The 16304-nt window shown below is 38.0% G+C and overlaps 1 protein-coding gene across 1 annotated transcript in view; it reads left to right on the forward strand.

Moving 5' to 3' along the window:
- Positions 1 to 16304, forward strand: part of SLC30A9 (solute carrier family 30 (zinc transporter), member 9) — a 74397-nt gene that overhangs the window by 40052 nt on the left and 18041 nt on the right. The window contains exons 12-17 of the mRNA XM_014548711.1: positions 915 to 954; positions 2655 to 2726; positions 3133 to 3240; positions 6163 to 6328; positions 12807 to 12936; positions 16159 to 16272. Coding sequence (XP_014404197.1) covers positions 915 to 954; positions 2655 to 2726; positions 3133 to 3240; positions 6163 to 6328; positions 12807 to 12936; positions 16159 to 16272 — 630 coding nt within the window. The remainder of the gene's footprint in view (positions 1 to 914; positions 955 to 2654; positions 2727 to 3132; positions 3241 to 6162; positions 6329 to 12806; positions 12937 to 16158; positions 16273 to 16304) is intronic.

The following is a 16304-nucleotide window of genomic DNA, read 5'->3' on the forward strand; positions in this document are numbered from 1 at the left end:
GCCGGATGGCCCCGATCGGGGGGCCAGCCGGCCAACTTCCCGGGGTCCCTCCCCTCCCACCAGCCAGCCCCCCAATAGTGCCGGCCAGGCCAAGGGACCCCACCTGTGCACGAATTCATGCAATGGGTCTCCAGTCCTATATAATAAAAGCCTAATATGCAAATCGAACAGCAGAATGACCAGTGGAATGACCGGTTGCTATGATGTGCATTGACCACCAGGGGCAGACGCTCAATGCTGGAGCTGCCCCTAGCCTGCAGGCCCCAGGCCAGCCAAGGCGGGTGTCAGCAGGGGCCCCCCAATCACCCCACCGGTTGCCCCGCAGAGGGAGGTGATGGGGGTCGGGGGTGGCTGGCAAGCGGGCCGGCGCTGCCCCCTGATCACCCTGCCAGTCGCCTCCTGCAGAGGGTGCGGGCTGGTGCTACCCCCCCAATCACAGAGGGTGGTGACCCACAGAGGGAGGTAACCTGGCACCACAGAGGGAGGCTACCAGCGGCAGTGGTGGGGGGGTGGAGCCAGTGAGCGGGCAGCGCCAGGCCGGCCAAGGCGGGTGCAAGCGGGGGCCCCCCGATCATCCTGCCGATCGCCCCGCAGATCAGCCCTGATCGCCAGTCAGGCCTAGGGACCCTACCCATGCACGAATTTCATGCATCAGGCCTCTAGTAATATATATATCACTCTTCTAATTATTACAAAATGAGATGACCATAACATTTTTAAGCTTCTATCTGTTTTCTCATATGAAGATACCACCTATCTCATTTTCCTCATTTGAACTATTTCCCATCAAGATCCTTATCTGGCTTGAATTCAAATTCATGTTTTCGTTTGAAATATTACAAACTTTGTGTATGAACAATTGTGATTTTTAGTGAAATATTCATTTATGCTTTATTTTAATATTTATTTTTCAGGCATATTGTATTTTAGCAGGATCCTTGTTATCTGAAGGAGGTATGTACTGTCATAGTATTTCTTTATTCTTAATTTGGTAAAATATATTTAGTAGTTCATTAAAAAAACTGGGAATAGGAATCTAAGCTTTGTCTACTTTTAAGGAGTAAACTCTATATGATGTATTGTAGCTGTTTCTGTAAAGGGTGGGGGCAACAGAAAAGCTATTTCTTCTAGAGTATCCTCCTATATAATAAAAGGCTAATATGCAAATTGACCGAAAGGTGGAACAACTGGTCACTGTGATGCGCAGTGACCACCAGGGGCAGACACTGCTGGCTTAGGGGAGTGGGCCTAAGCAGTGACCACCAGGAGCAGACACTGCCAGCTGTCCAACTGCTGGCTTAGGGGAGTGGGCCTAAGCTATCAGTCAGACATCCCCCAAGGGTTCCTGGACCCCGAGTGTATGAATTTCGTGCACCAGGCCTCTAGTCTATATATACAAAAGCCCAGCAACCAAACGGTGGAATGACCAGAACGACTGTCGACCAGTTGTTATGATGCGCAGTGACCACCAAGGGGCGCAGACACTCAACGCAGGAGCTGCCCCCTGGTGGTTAGTGCGCTCGACTGACCAGGATGCAGCCTCTAGCAGGCCCAGGGTGAGTCCGAATCTCCACACCTATCAAATACCTGAGAGAATCCAGACTCTGGCCTGACCCCACCAGCTGATGCAGGCCCTCTAAGGTGTGTTCTAGAAAGAGCACGGGGAACTGGCATAGGCGGAGTGCAAGAGGGGACGTGACTGTGGACCCCCCGGGAGGCTGTCCTGATGGCTGAGGATCCTGGAGCACAGCTGCCCTGAACATCCCAATGGTGACTCTGACCTGGCATCATACATCAAGGACATTCACCGAGTGTCTTTGGGGTGCAAAGCTCTCTGCCAGGTTCCTCCAGGACACAGAACATGCCTTTACCCAGGACATTACCCTGAAATACCACCTCAGACTAATTTCCTCATTCAGCAGCTGCTCAGAGGGCGGGTCCACAGCCACTTGGCTGACTGGGATGAGCGGTGCTCCCACAGCAGGCCCATCCCCGCAGGCCATGCCCCCACCAGTGCACGAATCTGTGCACAGGACCTCTAGTCATATAAAACTCAGAACATTTGAAATGGAATATAAAAATATAACTATATACGGAGTTCCAAAAAAAAGGAGGTTTTAGTATGTTAATCAAAGAAGGCTGTCATTTTTTGTAATACAAATAGGTCAAAGTTTCTGAAAGTTTCAGCTATAGCAGTATTATGACAGAGAAGTGCTACTATCATGTATGAAACTGCCTAATTCACTGCTTTACTCATAGTATGTTCACTTCTGAAACACTGTCACTTTCTATGCATACTATTTTGTTCATCTTTGTCTATAAAATGGTGATAATACTACCTGCCTCAAAAGGTTGGGAGGATCAAGAATGACTATGCTTACTTAGTGTGGTGCCTGCCAAATAGTAACTGTCCAATAAATTACGGCTGTTATTGTGGTAGTGATATTTAAATTACTATGGTTTTGAAATATGGGATTCATTATGTTGTGATGATTAATTGGGTCCTTGATAATGACTAGTTAATACAGAACTTTTTCTTAATTCCAATCATGGCATTAAAGTGTTATACATATTTATTTATCTTTTGAGATACCATCTTTAAAGTTGAGAGGCATGAAGTTTCTTCCTTGCTGATATGAATGCTTTTCTTTCAGCAACACTTCTTGTTGCTGTAAATGAACTTCGTAGGAGTGCTGCGGCCAAAGGAATGTCATTTTACAAGTATGGTATGTGCTTTAGAAACCAGGTGTATTTTATCTCCATTATTTGCTTAAAATTGCCTAGTACTATTGCTTTGTTCCTTATAGATATGTACAAAATATATCTCAGTGTCTTCCCTATGTGTGGCTCTTATATATGTATCAGTTCATTTAAAAAGAGAAATGTAATGTAAATTGAACATGAATACTTTATATTTGCATTTAACTTAAGTAAATTACAGTATTTATGTATATGCTTATATAACTTTAAAAAAAAAAAGCAATTTGAACATGTAAGCCAAGAAATTGTTTGCTCTGAGCAGTGTTTTTAAAATCAGGATCTCATACATTTTTAATGAATACTTATTAAAATGTTATCTGAGAGTATCGAGATTTCAGAAAGTTTCTTTTTTATCTCTCCCCAATGATTAAGTAATGGAAAGTCGTGATCCTAGTACAAATGTTATATTGTTGGAGGATACTGCAGCAGTCTTGGGAGTGACAATAGCAGCCACTTGTATGGGCCTTACTTCTATAACAGGTAAATATTCCTTATATTACAGGTGATTTATTTGTACTACTTAAATAATCCTACGTGGAAATTTTCTTTTACATCATTGAATAATTTTAAACCGATAGATTGTTAGATGCTAATTTTATACTACCCTAACTTATTAACTTATTTGTATAAAACGTTTGGTCAGTAAAAGTGTAAAATTTCTCTGAGTTAAATAGTTCTCTTAGAAATAAAGAAGGCTGTTAATAGAGCATTTCTGTAATACTCTAAACCAGGGGTCCTCAAACAACGGCCCGCGGGCCACATGCAAATACAAATATTGTATTTGTTCCAGTTTTGTTTTTTTACTTCAAAATAAGATATGTGCAGTGTGCATAGGAATTTGTTCATAGTTTTTTTTTAAACTATAGTCCGGCCCTCCAACGGTCTGAGGGACAGTGAACTGGCCCCCTGTTTAAAAAGTTTGAGGACCCCTGCTCTAAACCTTTCTAATTGTGACTTAATGAATTACGCAATTATTCTTTACCATAAGTTACACCATTATTCTTTGCGTATAGAAGTATTGATATTTGTCCTAGTGACCTCACAAGTTTATTAATATAAATGCAAGAGAGAACTTCAATAAACTCTAGAGCGCTAAGTAAATATATATTGTGGCTGTTGTTAATTTGTCTTTTGCACTGTTAGTCCCAATGATCAGTACTATTGCTTTCGTATTTCCTTGACTCTCAAGTTGGTTCTACCCTCATTTCGGTAGCTAGTTAAGTGTTTTAAAGGCCAGTACAATACAGATGAATCAGAAGACAGAATGTAAATCAGAATCATTTAGTATGCAAAGGCTCAAATTTCCGAGCCTTGGAATGGAACTCCTTCCATTCTTACCCATTTGTTTTTGCATATTTAAATAATTTGAGGTGATAAGCTCTCATAGTTCTGCAGTGTTTTTAAAATACTCTAAAATATGAACAGGTCTTTCTCATTTTGAATATACATTTTAAGTCTGAACCAGCATTGTTTAATGTTCACTGTGATCCAGAATATTTCTATAAGTTTTATTGTTTTTCTGGTTAACTTTATCATTTTAGACATAAATCATTACTTAGCAAAATTTCAGGCTTAAGAAAAGTGTGATTTGACAAGTAAATAAACTTTTAATACATTATTTTCTTTTATATTATAATGTTAACCAGTCAAATCAAACATAAAATTTTTGTTTTAAGAGTATTCACATGAATTAAATTTTAGTTAAATTAATGCATTTAAATTTAAATAACATGCCAATAAATAAAAAAATATTTTTAGCTAATATTTCTGTGACTTCTGTAGGATTATTTATATACATATATTTTTAAATAAAAATGATGGCATTTGGATTTCTAAAGTGCAATGCAATATATTTTATTTCAAACTCTATAATTATATGCCTCCTAGTACATTATACTGTCTGTATTCACAAGTGGATCATTTTTAAGACTTTAGTACAGATAAGTCAGTTTATTTTTCAGTGTTATATTTTTGACTAAATATTAGTAAAACTAGTATGTAAATTCAGTTTTTTAGTAAAATATGTTTTATCAAGCATTAAGAGACTTAAATTTAATATTGACATTTTATCTTTAGAATAAAAAGATTTCTTTAATTATAAAAGCCATGTGCTGTAATATTTAATTGATGTCTGTTATATAAATACTAGAGGCCCGGTGGATGAATTCGTGCACGGGTGGGGGGTCCCTCGGTCCAGCCAGTGATTGGGGCCAATTGGGGCTGTCTCACCCAGCCCTGATCAGGGCCGCCCGGCCAGGGGGAGGGACCACGGGAGGTTGGCCAGCCACAGAAGGTTGGCTGTGGGAGTGCACTGACCACCAGGGGGAAGCTCCTGCATTGAGCATCTGCCCTCTGGTGGTCAGTGCATGTCATAGCAACTGGTCGTTCAGTCAACCGGTCGTAATGGTCTCTTAGGCTTTTGTATATATAGAATATATAGATTAATCTACACATTTATAGATGATAAATCATCTCATTGGTTTTGGAAGAGAATTAATTAAGCCCTAACAAATTTTAGAATCAGAATTGCCTGGAGGTTGGGAAGACACAGAATCCTAGAGTCCACCTCCAGAGTTTTTGATTTGGAAGATCTAGGGTAAGGCCTGAGAATTTTCATTTCTACTAAGTTCTCAAGTGATGCTGATGCTGATGGTCAAAGGACTATACTTTGAGAACCACTGCTCAAACGTACCCAGAGCAGCAATGTATAAACTTTCTTTTTAGTAACCAGAATAGTATTAGCTATGTATCACCCTTGGTTGAATGATAAAGGAGTGACCCATATAAGTTTTTGTATGGCTTTTATAATTTTCTCATAGAACCTTGGTAGGAATAAGACACAAAAATTGTTATTTCAGTTTTTGATCTTATAATTATTTTGTCAACCTGGGATAGGAAAAGTGCTACTGATACTGCTAACAGAAATGGACTCTTTATTATGTTATTAATCTATAATAATAAAAGCATAATATGCTAATTAGACCAGACATCCTTCCAGACGTCCTTCCTTCCAGACAAAGCCGCAGCAGGTGGGGCCCCCCGATCACGGTGGCGGAGGGCAGGGGCCGGGGCCAAGGCCCTTGCACGAATTTCGTGCATCAGGCCTCTAGTATGTATATAAATTCTCTAATCTGAAAATGCTCTGAAGCCTCACCCATATAATGGCCAGATGCAAAAAACAGATCTTAAATAATTAAACCCCATTATACTCCCATGTAATATGAAGCAAGTTGTATCATTCCCATTTTGTAGTAAGGTAAATAAATCTATCAGGAGAAAGTCATTAAAGGAATCAGAATGAATTTGAAGTCCCTTGATTTATTGATTATGTTCTTTGCTCACTAAAGTTCATTGAAATAATAGAAAATGTTAATTTACTGACTTCTTATGTGCTTTATTTAGGCAATCCACTATATGACAGCCTAGGTTCTTTGGGTGTGGGCACCTTATTAGGTGTTGTCTCAGCATTCCTCATTTACACTAACACAGAAGCACTGCTAGGGCGATCCATCCAGCCGGAACAAGTACAGCGGCTTACTGAACTCCTGGAGAATGACCCATCAGTAAGGTCAGTTTATTCCTATGCTGCTGCTAAGGTTTATAGAATCATTAAGAAATAGGTATGTTTGGTTTGTAAATACTTCCAGAAGAGGTTTTGGATTCCTAACCTTCAGAACTTTTTAATCTGTTACTTTTTAGAGTTGCAACCTTACAACAATTAGCAGGTGAAAGCATTTAGGAAACTCCTTAAGTTTCCTTTTAAATTTTGTGTACCTTTAATTTTTAGAATAAGGAACAGAAGTTTGCAAAGTAGTTGCCTCCTTAATGTGGAACCACTTAGGTGGATCTTTCATATTTATATTTGCCTTATATTTGTATTATAAATTGAATATACTAAATTTAAGAAGATTTTTAATCATGGGGAAATGATTACCAAATTTAAAATAATTTATATTCCCTTTGAAAATAAACTTATTGTTTTAGTTTATTTTAAGTTTTTCCTTATAATCTATATCTTTTAAATTATCTATACTAATAAAAGGGTAATATGCTAATTAGACCAGACAGACCGGACGTCTTCCGGACATCATTCTGGATGTTCTCCTAACAAAGCCAGGGCCTGGGCAAAGCCGCCCGGGGTCCCAGGTGCTTGTGGCCGGCCCAGGGGAAGCTGGCCCGGGGTCCTGGATGCCTGCTGGCGGCCGGAGGAGGGAAGCCTGGGTCCTGGGTGCCAGAGGAAAGCTGGTGCCAGCAGCCAGGGGAAGGAAGGCCTACTTTTGCACGAATTTTTGTGCATCGGGCCACTAGTATAAGAATAAAGAACAGAAGACCGGAGAGAATCAGCTAGAATTCTATTTTTTAAAAAAATATATTTTTAATTGATTTCAGAGAGGAAGGGAGAGGGAGAGAGAGATAGAAACATCAATGATGAGAGAGAATAATTGATCAGCTGCCTCCTGCATGCCCCCTACTGGGGATCGAGTCCACAACCTGGGCATGTGCCCTTGACCGGAATCAGTCTTGGGACCCTTCAGTCTTCAGGCCAACACTCTATCGCCTGAGCCAAACTAGCTAGAGTGAGATACAGAGTTCTAATAGTATTTTTCAGTGAAATTCAGCAGCAGTGTGGTTTCAGAGTGAAGTGGAAGGAACAATCCTTTAAAATCCCAATTTTAAACTTTAAAATAAGAGTGTATTTTTCTTCTGGGTTATAATTAAACTCTTTGAGTTAAATCTTTTAAGAATGGCCTATATGCCTGAATTGGTAAAACAAATGAGTGATTGAGCCCTGTATGTTTAATCTTGAAAAATAGTTACCTAGATGGATCAAGATTAGAAATTGGGCATTCTTTTTGTTGTTGTTAATCCTCACCTGAAGCTATTTTTTCATTGATTTTTTAGAGAGAGTTGGAAGGGAGGGGGAGAGAAAGAGAGAAAGAAACATCAATGTGAGAGTGACACTCCCTTGATTGCCTCCTGCAAGCACCTTGACTGGGGCTGGGGATCAAGCCTGAACCAAGGAACGTGCCCTTGACCTGGAATGAACCTGGGACCCTTCAGTCCTCGTGCCAACACTATCCACTGAGCCAAACCAGCTAGAGCAGAAGTTGAGCATTCTGTGGACTGAAGGGTCCCAGGTTCAATTCCGGTCAAGGGCACATGCTTGGGTTGTGGGCTCGATCCCCAGTAGGGGGCATGCAGGAGGCAAGCAATCAATGATTGTCTCTCATCATTGATGTGTGTTTTTTTCTTCATTATTTTAAATTTTTTTGGGGTGACATTAGTTTCTATGAACGTAGGTTACATGTGTGGATTACTCATTTACAAAATCTGTATGTAGGCCATGTGCCCACCACCCAAAGTCACTCTCATCATTGATGTTTCAATCTCTCTCTCCCTCTCCCTTCCTCTCTGAAATCAATAAAAATATATTTAAAAAAAGAAGTTGAGCATTCTTAAAGTAAGGATTAGGCTTAGTAACTTAATGTAAGAAAATCCATAGTAATGTCTTTTCCTTGTGATATCTTTGATTTTGGTATCAAGGTAATACCTTATAGAATAAGTTAGGGAATGTTTCCTTTTCTTATATTCTTTGGAAGAGTTTGTGGAGAATTGGTAGTATTTCTTCTTTAAATGTTCGGTAGAATTCAGCAGTGATGCCATCTGGGCATGGGCTTTTCTGTGTGACTAGTTTTTTTTATTACTAATCCTATCTCTACTTTTTATACATCTCTTCAGATTGTCTTTTTCTTCTTGAGTCAGTTCTGGTACTTTGTGTCTAAGAATTTGTCCACTACTTCTGAGTTATCTAAAAACAGTTCATAGTATTTATTTGTAGTTCTTTTATTTCTTTAGCTTTAGTAGCAATGTCTCTCCTTTCAATGCTGATTCTAGTAATTTGAGTATTCTCTCATTTTTCTTGGTTGGTCTAACTAAAGGTTTGTCAATTTGTTGATCTTTTTAGAAAACCATCTTTTGGTTGAATTCATTTTCTGTTATTTTTCTATTTTCTATTTCATGAATTTTTGCTCTAATCTATATTATTTTCTTTTTTCTGCTTGCTTTAGGTTTAGTTTGCTCTTTTTCCAAATTTCTTACCATGATAGGTTAAGTTTTGATTTGCTATCTTTCTTCTTAACATAAGCTTTTACAGTTATAAATTTCCCTCCACGCTCTACTTTTGCTGCATCCTATAAATTTTGGTATTTTGTGGCTTCATTTTTATTCATTTCAAATAATTTTGTAATCTCACTTTTGATTTCTTCTTTAGCATTGGTGATTTATAAGTGTCTTAATTTCCATGTATTTGTGAGTTTCCCAAATGTCTGTGTGTTATTGATTTCTTACTTTATTTCATTTTGGTCTGAGAACATGTTCTTTAAATTTACTGGTTTGTTTTATGACGTAGCATATGCTCTATCTTGGATAATGTTGTATAGATGTCTGTTAAAGTTAATTCATTTATAGTGTTTAAGTCTTCTATTTTCCAGTTAATCTTATTGTCTAGTTACTAGGTGTACCGGTTAATAATGGCGGATTTTGTAATCAAAGAAAACACGATAATTTCAAGAGAAACATCAAAAGTGCTTTATTCAAAGTAATGTCCATCGCTAGCTACACATTCCCCCCATCTTCCAGGTAATTTGTGGATACCGTCCCAATAGAACTTTTCTTGTTTTGAGGCAAACCATTCAGATACCCAATTTTCCACTTCTTCGTATGTTTTGAAGTGCTGCTCAGAAAGTGCGTGTGCCATTGTGATGGTGCGTCATCATGAAGCAAAATTACTTTGCCGTGTCTTCTGGCACGTTCTGGTCGTTTCACGATCAAAGCGTGGTTCAAATTGATTATTTGTTGTCGGTAGCGATCAGTATTAACAGTTTCACCTGGTTTTAAAAGCTCATAATACACCTGATCCCACCAAACGCACAGTATTGTCTTCTTTCCGAAGCGATTTGTAGTCGATGTTGATGGTTGACCTGGATCAACCCAGGATTTTGTGCATTTGGGACTCTCAAAATAAATCCACTTTTCATCGCCAGTCACAATTCAATGCAAAAAAGACTTTCTTTCATGCTGTTGAAGCAACATTTTACTGATGACTTTTCGGTTTTCCATTTGTCTTTCGTTCAGTTGATGTGGCACCCATTTCCCTTCCTTTAAAATCTTTCCCATTGCTTGTAAATGATCGGAAATTGTTTGCTGAGTAACAATTACTCTTTCTGCAAGTTGTTTTTGAGTTTGACACACATCTTCATCCAATAATGCTTGTAATTGTTGGTCTTCAAACTTTTTCGGTTGACCTGGATGTTCTTTGTCTTTCACATAGAAATCATCACTTTTAAAGTATTTAAGCCAGCGTTCACAAGTATCTTGAAATGGAGCATGTTCACCATAAGCTTCCCGAAGTATACGATAACTATTTCTTCAAAATAAAGTAATGAATTAAAACTTCCCGCAAATGCTCTTTTTTTGGCATGAAATTTGACATTTTTAAGTGTAAAAATATCTATGATGTTAACACCTTCAGCAAATTTGACATATGAAGTTTTAAAGTTTGCTGTCAATACAACAAAATAGCATACACATCAAATCGCATATATATCAACATATGTGTAACTCCATCTATTGAAAAAAAATCTACATTATTAACTGGTACACCTAGTATTCTTTCCATTACTGCAAGTAGGATATTAGAAGACTCCGGCTATTATTGTTGAATTGCCTATTTCTCCTTTTATTTCTGTCAGTTATTGCTTTATGTATTTTAGTACCTTGCTGTTAGGTACTTATATGTTTATAATTTCGCATATATTTATAATTAAAGTGTAAAAAAAGAGCTATAAGTGGAAAGACTGACTGGCAAATTTGAACTTTTCTGCAAGAGTGAAGATCTGTATATTAAATTGTTGGAAAAAATAAATGTTGGTAATCCAGAAAGTCTATACAGTTTTTAGATAATGTATTAGTTATCTATTGCTATGTGACAAAATTCAGTGACTTAAAACAACATTTATTACCTCACAGTTTCTGTGGGTCAGGAATCTGGCCATGGTTTACCTAGGTCCTCTACTTCAGGATTTCTCAGACTGTCATTAAGGTGTTAGCTGGGTCAATAGTCATCTTCTGGGGATGGATCTGCTTCTAAGCTTACTCAGTTATTGATAAGATTAATTGTTTTGCCATGTGGTCTTCTCCAACATGGCAGCTTGCTTAATCAAAGTATACAAGCTGAGAAGGCAATAGAGACTGAGGGTAAACAAGATAAAAGTGATGAAATGACATCTCATCACTTTGCCATGCTCTGTTGGATAGGAGCAAATCACTAGGTCTAGCTCACATTCAAGAAGAGAGGCTTGTACAAGGGCTTTAAAACAGGAGGCAGGGATCATATGGAGCCATGACAGATACTACCTATGACAGCTTAGTTTTATATAAGAACACAAGGAAAGTGTGTATTAGAATATTTTCATTAGCTGCTACTCATGTATTAGCCAAATAATCAAATTTATTAATATTTTGTAAGGACTGAGGTAGATATGCCTTTTTAAAAAGAATAAATTGTATAGCCTCTTGACAATCTGGATAAGTTTTATTTCAACTTGGAAACATATAACTTTATCAATATTAATTCCTTTTTTAAAAGAATAATTTATTGATTTTTAGAGAGAGAGGAAGGGAGTGGGAAAGAGAAATATCAATATGACAGTGAAAGAAACATCGATTGGCTGTCTCCTGCACACCCCCTACCAGGGATTGAGCCTAAAACCCAGGCATGTGCCCTTGACCGGGAATTGAATAGGCAACCTTTCGATGCATGGGATGACACCCAACAAACTGAGCCACACCAGCCAGGGTAATATTAATTATTCTTATTTTTATCCTAGATAGTTAATAAATATGTTTCTTTATATAGATAAGAATTTCAGACTCAGTATTTAGTAACTTGCTCAAGATTACTCAAATTAGAGTCAAATGTTTTAAGAGTACTTGTAATCTCATTTAGACTTGTTTTCCCAATAGCTCTCTCTGTCCCTAGGATTCACAGTGTTTTCTTATTCGCTTATATATCCTATATAGATGTTATAGTGATTATCATAGAAAGAAAATAATTTCTCAATAGTTTTTTTGGGGGGGAAGATTGATTCCAGAGGGTAAGGGCAGAAAGGATGAAACACAGTTATGTTTGAGCTTCTCTTTCTGGGAGGCAAAATGGTATACTGGAAAGACTACTGGGTTTGGCTATCTGAAGATATGGGTGAGTCCTCGCTCTGCTCTTGACTAGTTGAATTACCTTGAACAAGTCACATGTGCCTCTGTGGGGCTGTTTTATCATCTGTAAAATAAAGATACCATCGTACCTACTTTGTAAAAGCCATTCAATAAATGTTTGCCATGGAATTGGTAACTTTAGGCATTTTACGTATGTGTTGACTCAGTTTGTTACATCTGTTTCATTAGGTAGTTATTACTAAGCTATTCTAATAGAGTACTTTAGAGCATTGTTTGAAAACTTGAAGTTATTTAGCCCTAGCTGGTTTGGCTCAGATCGTTGGCCTGCGGACTGACGGTCCCAGGTTCGATTCCTGTCAAGGCACATGCCCGGGTTGCGGGCTCGATCCCCAGTAGGGGCCATGCAGGAGGCAGCCAATCAATGATTCTCTCTCTCCCTCTCCCTTTGTCTCTGAAATCAATAAAAGTATATATATATTTTTAAAAAGCTATTTAAAAAAGAAAAAAGGGACTATGAGATAGAATGACCAGATTATAGAAAAGTAATTTAGAGTTGGTTATTAAAAATCTATCAACTTTATAATTTATATACAGAATATCATTAAATAATGTTTATTAAGTTTACACCTTTGGCATTATGTAAAAATAGCTAAATGGACGTTTGTTTGGAAAATGATAGATGGCACTTAATGGTAAACACTCTGAAAGCCATCTTAGTCCATTTTCATCACTGGTGGAAAAATAATTCTAGACTGTGTGCCATTAAAATGTATATACGTGTAACCATTTGTAACCATTGTTATTGATTGCAGGGCAATTCATGATGTTAAAGCCACAGATTTGGGACTAGGTAAAGTAAGATTTAAGGCAGAAGTAGATTTTGATGGACGAGTTGTTACAAGATCATATTTGGAAAAACAAGATTTTGACCAGATGCTACAGGTAAGTGTATGTATTTATTGTTTTCTTATAAAGCCAATGGTTTAAAAAGTTACTTTTTAAGTAAATGAAATAAATCTTTTAAAAAAGGTTTTTTGAGAGAGAAAACAAGAGAGGGACAGAGAGAGAGAGACAGAGAGAGAAACATTGATGTGAGAGCGAAACACTGATGGGCTGCCTCCTGCACACCTCCTATGGGGATTGAGCCTGCAACCTGGGCATGTGCCCTGAACACGAATCAAACCAGCAGCCTTTCAGTGCACAGATGACGCCTGATAAACTGAGCTACATTGGCCAGGGCTAAAATAAAACTTATTTTTATAGCTCATAAAGTCACTTTAGCTTTTAACTTGTTAGGGTTTCAAAATTTGACAGAGATCCTTTTATTTACTATAAAGTGGACTAGAGGAGAGAGAAGTGCAAACGTATAAAGTGCTTGCCAGGCATCTATATATATAAAGGGGTAATATGCAAATTAGCTGGGACGCCATAACAGTCACGACCACTCAGGAGGAGGCTGCGCACGCAGGTGGGTGGGAAGGGACTGCTGCGCAGTGAGGCAAGCCACGGATGGCACAGGCCGCTGCCTGGAGAGAAGAGGCTGGGCCTGCCCGCAGCCTCCACGGCCAAGGGGGCCCAGGTCAGGGCTCATGCAGGAGGCTACCAATCGAGGTGTCCCTCTCACATAGATGTTTCTCTCTGTCCCTCTCACATTGATGTTTCTCTCTGTCTTTCCCTCTCTCTTCCACGCTCTCTAAAAATCAATGGAAAAATATCCTCAGGTGAGGATGAAAAAAGAAAGAAAGAAATGTGATATCCTATGAAAAAGATATCTTGAAAATGCCTAAAGAAGTTGTCATTTTTTTGTGGTGAAGGGACTGGAGTCCATGTTGATGAAAACACCTTGGCAGCTGTGGCGGCCGGCAGTGGCAGCAGCAGCGGGGTGATGGGGGCAGTGCCTTCCCCTGATCTGCCCGGTCGCCTCCCGCAGAGAAGCCGTCAGTAGGACATCCCCTGAGGGCTCCCGGACTGTGAGGGGGGCAGGCTGGGCTGAGGGACCCCCCCCCATGCACGAATTTTCGTGCACCGGGCCTCTAGTTTTATGTACATTACCTAATATACTTTTAACAACCCTGTGAGGTAAAGAAATAATATTTTTGTCCTGGCTGGTGTTGCTCAGTGGTTCAATTTCCCATCAAGGGCATGTACCTGGGTTGCAGGTTTAATCCCCTGGTCCCAGTGATCAGGTGTGTGCAGGAGGCAACCGATCGAAGTGTCTCTGTCACATTGATGTCTCTCCGCGCCCCCCCCTCCCCCCCGCCATTCTTCCACTCTCTAAAAATTAACAGAAAAAATATCCTGAGGTGAGGATTAACAAAAAATAAAGTTTAAACAAAAGAAATTATATTTTCATTTTTATATATAGGCAAATAAAGACACAGCAAGATTAAGTAACTTGCCCAAAATTGGAGAGCCATATAAGGAGTCACATGAATTTAGTGCTCTATGCCTCCAGAATCCATTGTTTCTTTTATTAAGAGTAGTTTAAAAGATGCTCTAACTGGTTTGGCTCAGGGGATAGAGCATTGGCCTGCTGTGTAATATTCCATTATATGAATATCTGAAATTTATTTACCCAGTCTCTAGTGGACATTTATATTGTTTCTCATGTTAAGCTATTAGAAACAGTGCTTTATTGATATTCTCATACATGTTTCCTTGTTCACATGTATAAGAATTTCTTTAGGGTAATATATAGCTAAATTTAAAGTAGGTGGGCCTTTGGGTGAACATATCTTCAACTTCTCTAGATATTGGCAAACTTTTCTCCAAAGTGGGTCAATTTAATTTCCACCCTTAGTTTATCAAATTTGTTTTTTCACATTCTTACTAGATTGTATTGTCAGTGTTTTGAAATTTTTGTCATTATGGTAGGTGTGAAATGGTATCTTGTTTTTAATTTCTATTTCCCTGGTAGTTGTGAAGTTAATAAACATTGAAATTCATTGATCATTGTGATTCCCTCTACTTGTTTCTTTTTTTAGTTAATTTCTCTTATTCTGACAGATTTGTAAACATTTTATTTTTAATATGCTTGATTCTAATTCTTTCTCAGTTGAGTATATGCAAATATCTTTTTCTAGTTTGTGATTTACCACTTCGTTGTACAAAAGACTTAATGTGGTTTTTAATTTCAATGTCAAACTTATAATCTTCTTCTCTGCCTGTTTTATAATCTTGCCCAAGTAATCCTTCTTATCCCATTATCATAAACATACTTTTTTTATTCTCTAAAACAGTGGTTCTCAACCTTCCTAATGCCGCGGCCCTTTAATACAGTTCCTCATGTTGTGGTGACCCCCAACCATAAAATTATTTTCGTTGCTACTTCATAACTGTAATTTTGCTACTGTTATGAATCGTAATGTAAATATCTGATATGTAGGATGTATTTTCATTGTTACAAATTGAACATAATTAAAGCATAGTGATTAATCACAAAAACAATATGTAATTATATATGTGTTTTCTGATGGTCTTAGGCGACCCCTGTGAAAGGGTCGTTTGACCCCCAAAGGGGTCTCGACCCACAGGTTGAGAACCGCTGCTCTAAAAGTTTTACGGTTTGATTTTTACTCTTAGGTTTTTAATCTACTTAGAATTGTTTTTGTTTTGTTTAACGGTCTGAGGTAGAGATTTAATATTTTCTTTATAGAAAAATAATTGCCCTGGCACTATTTATTGAATAGTGTTGTTTTTGTTTTGTTTTGTTTTTTTTACCACTAATTTCTATGCTACCTTAATGTGGCATTTTACTCAATTTTTCTTGAACATAAGTTTCTCAGAAATAGATTGTTTATTGCCTGTGGCTTGAAAGTTGTCTTTTATTTTTTTAATCCTCACCTGAGGACATGATTATTGATTTTTAGAGAGAGAGGCAAGAGGGGAGAAAGACAGAGAGACAGAGACAGAGACAGAAACATTGATATGAGCCGGAAACATCAATGGTTGCCTTCTCGTAAGCTCCCTGACCCGGGATCGAAACCACAACCTTTTAGTATATGTGACGTCACTCCAACCAACTGAGCAGGGCTGGCTTGAAAAAGTTTTTTATTTTTCATTAAACTTAATGGTGTTATAACTTTTTTAAAGAAATCATCAACATATTACTATGATTTTATAAAAATTTTGGTTTTTGTTTTTCTGCTATCGTTTTCTTTATAGGAAATTCAAGAAGTAAAAACTCCTGAAGACCTAGAGACCTTTATGCTTAAACATGGAGAAAACATTATTGATACTTTAGGAGCTGAAGTAGATAGACTTGAGAAGGAACTAAAAGTAAGATATATTCATTATAATATAATATAATA

Source organism: Myotis brandtii, unplaced genomic scaffold, assembly GCF_000412655.1.
Source record: "Myotis brandtii unplaced genomic scaffold, ASM41265v1 scaffold520, whole genome shotgun sequence".
Lineage (NCBI taxonomy): Eukaryota > Metazoa > Chordata > Mammalia > Chiroptera > Vespertilionidae > Myotis > Myotis brandtii.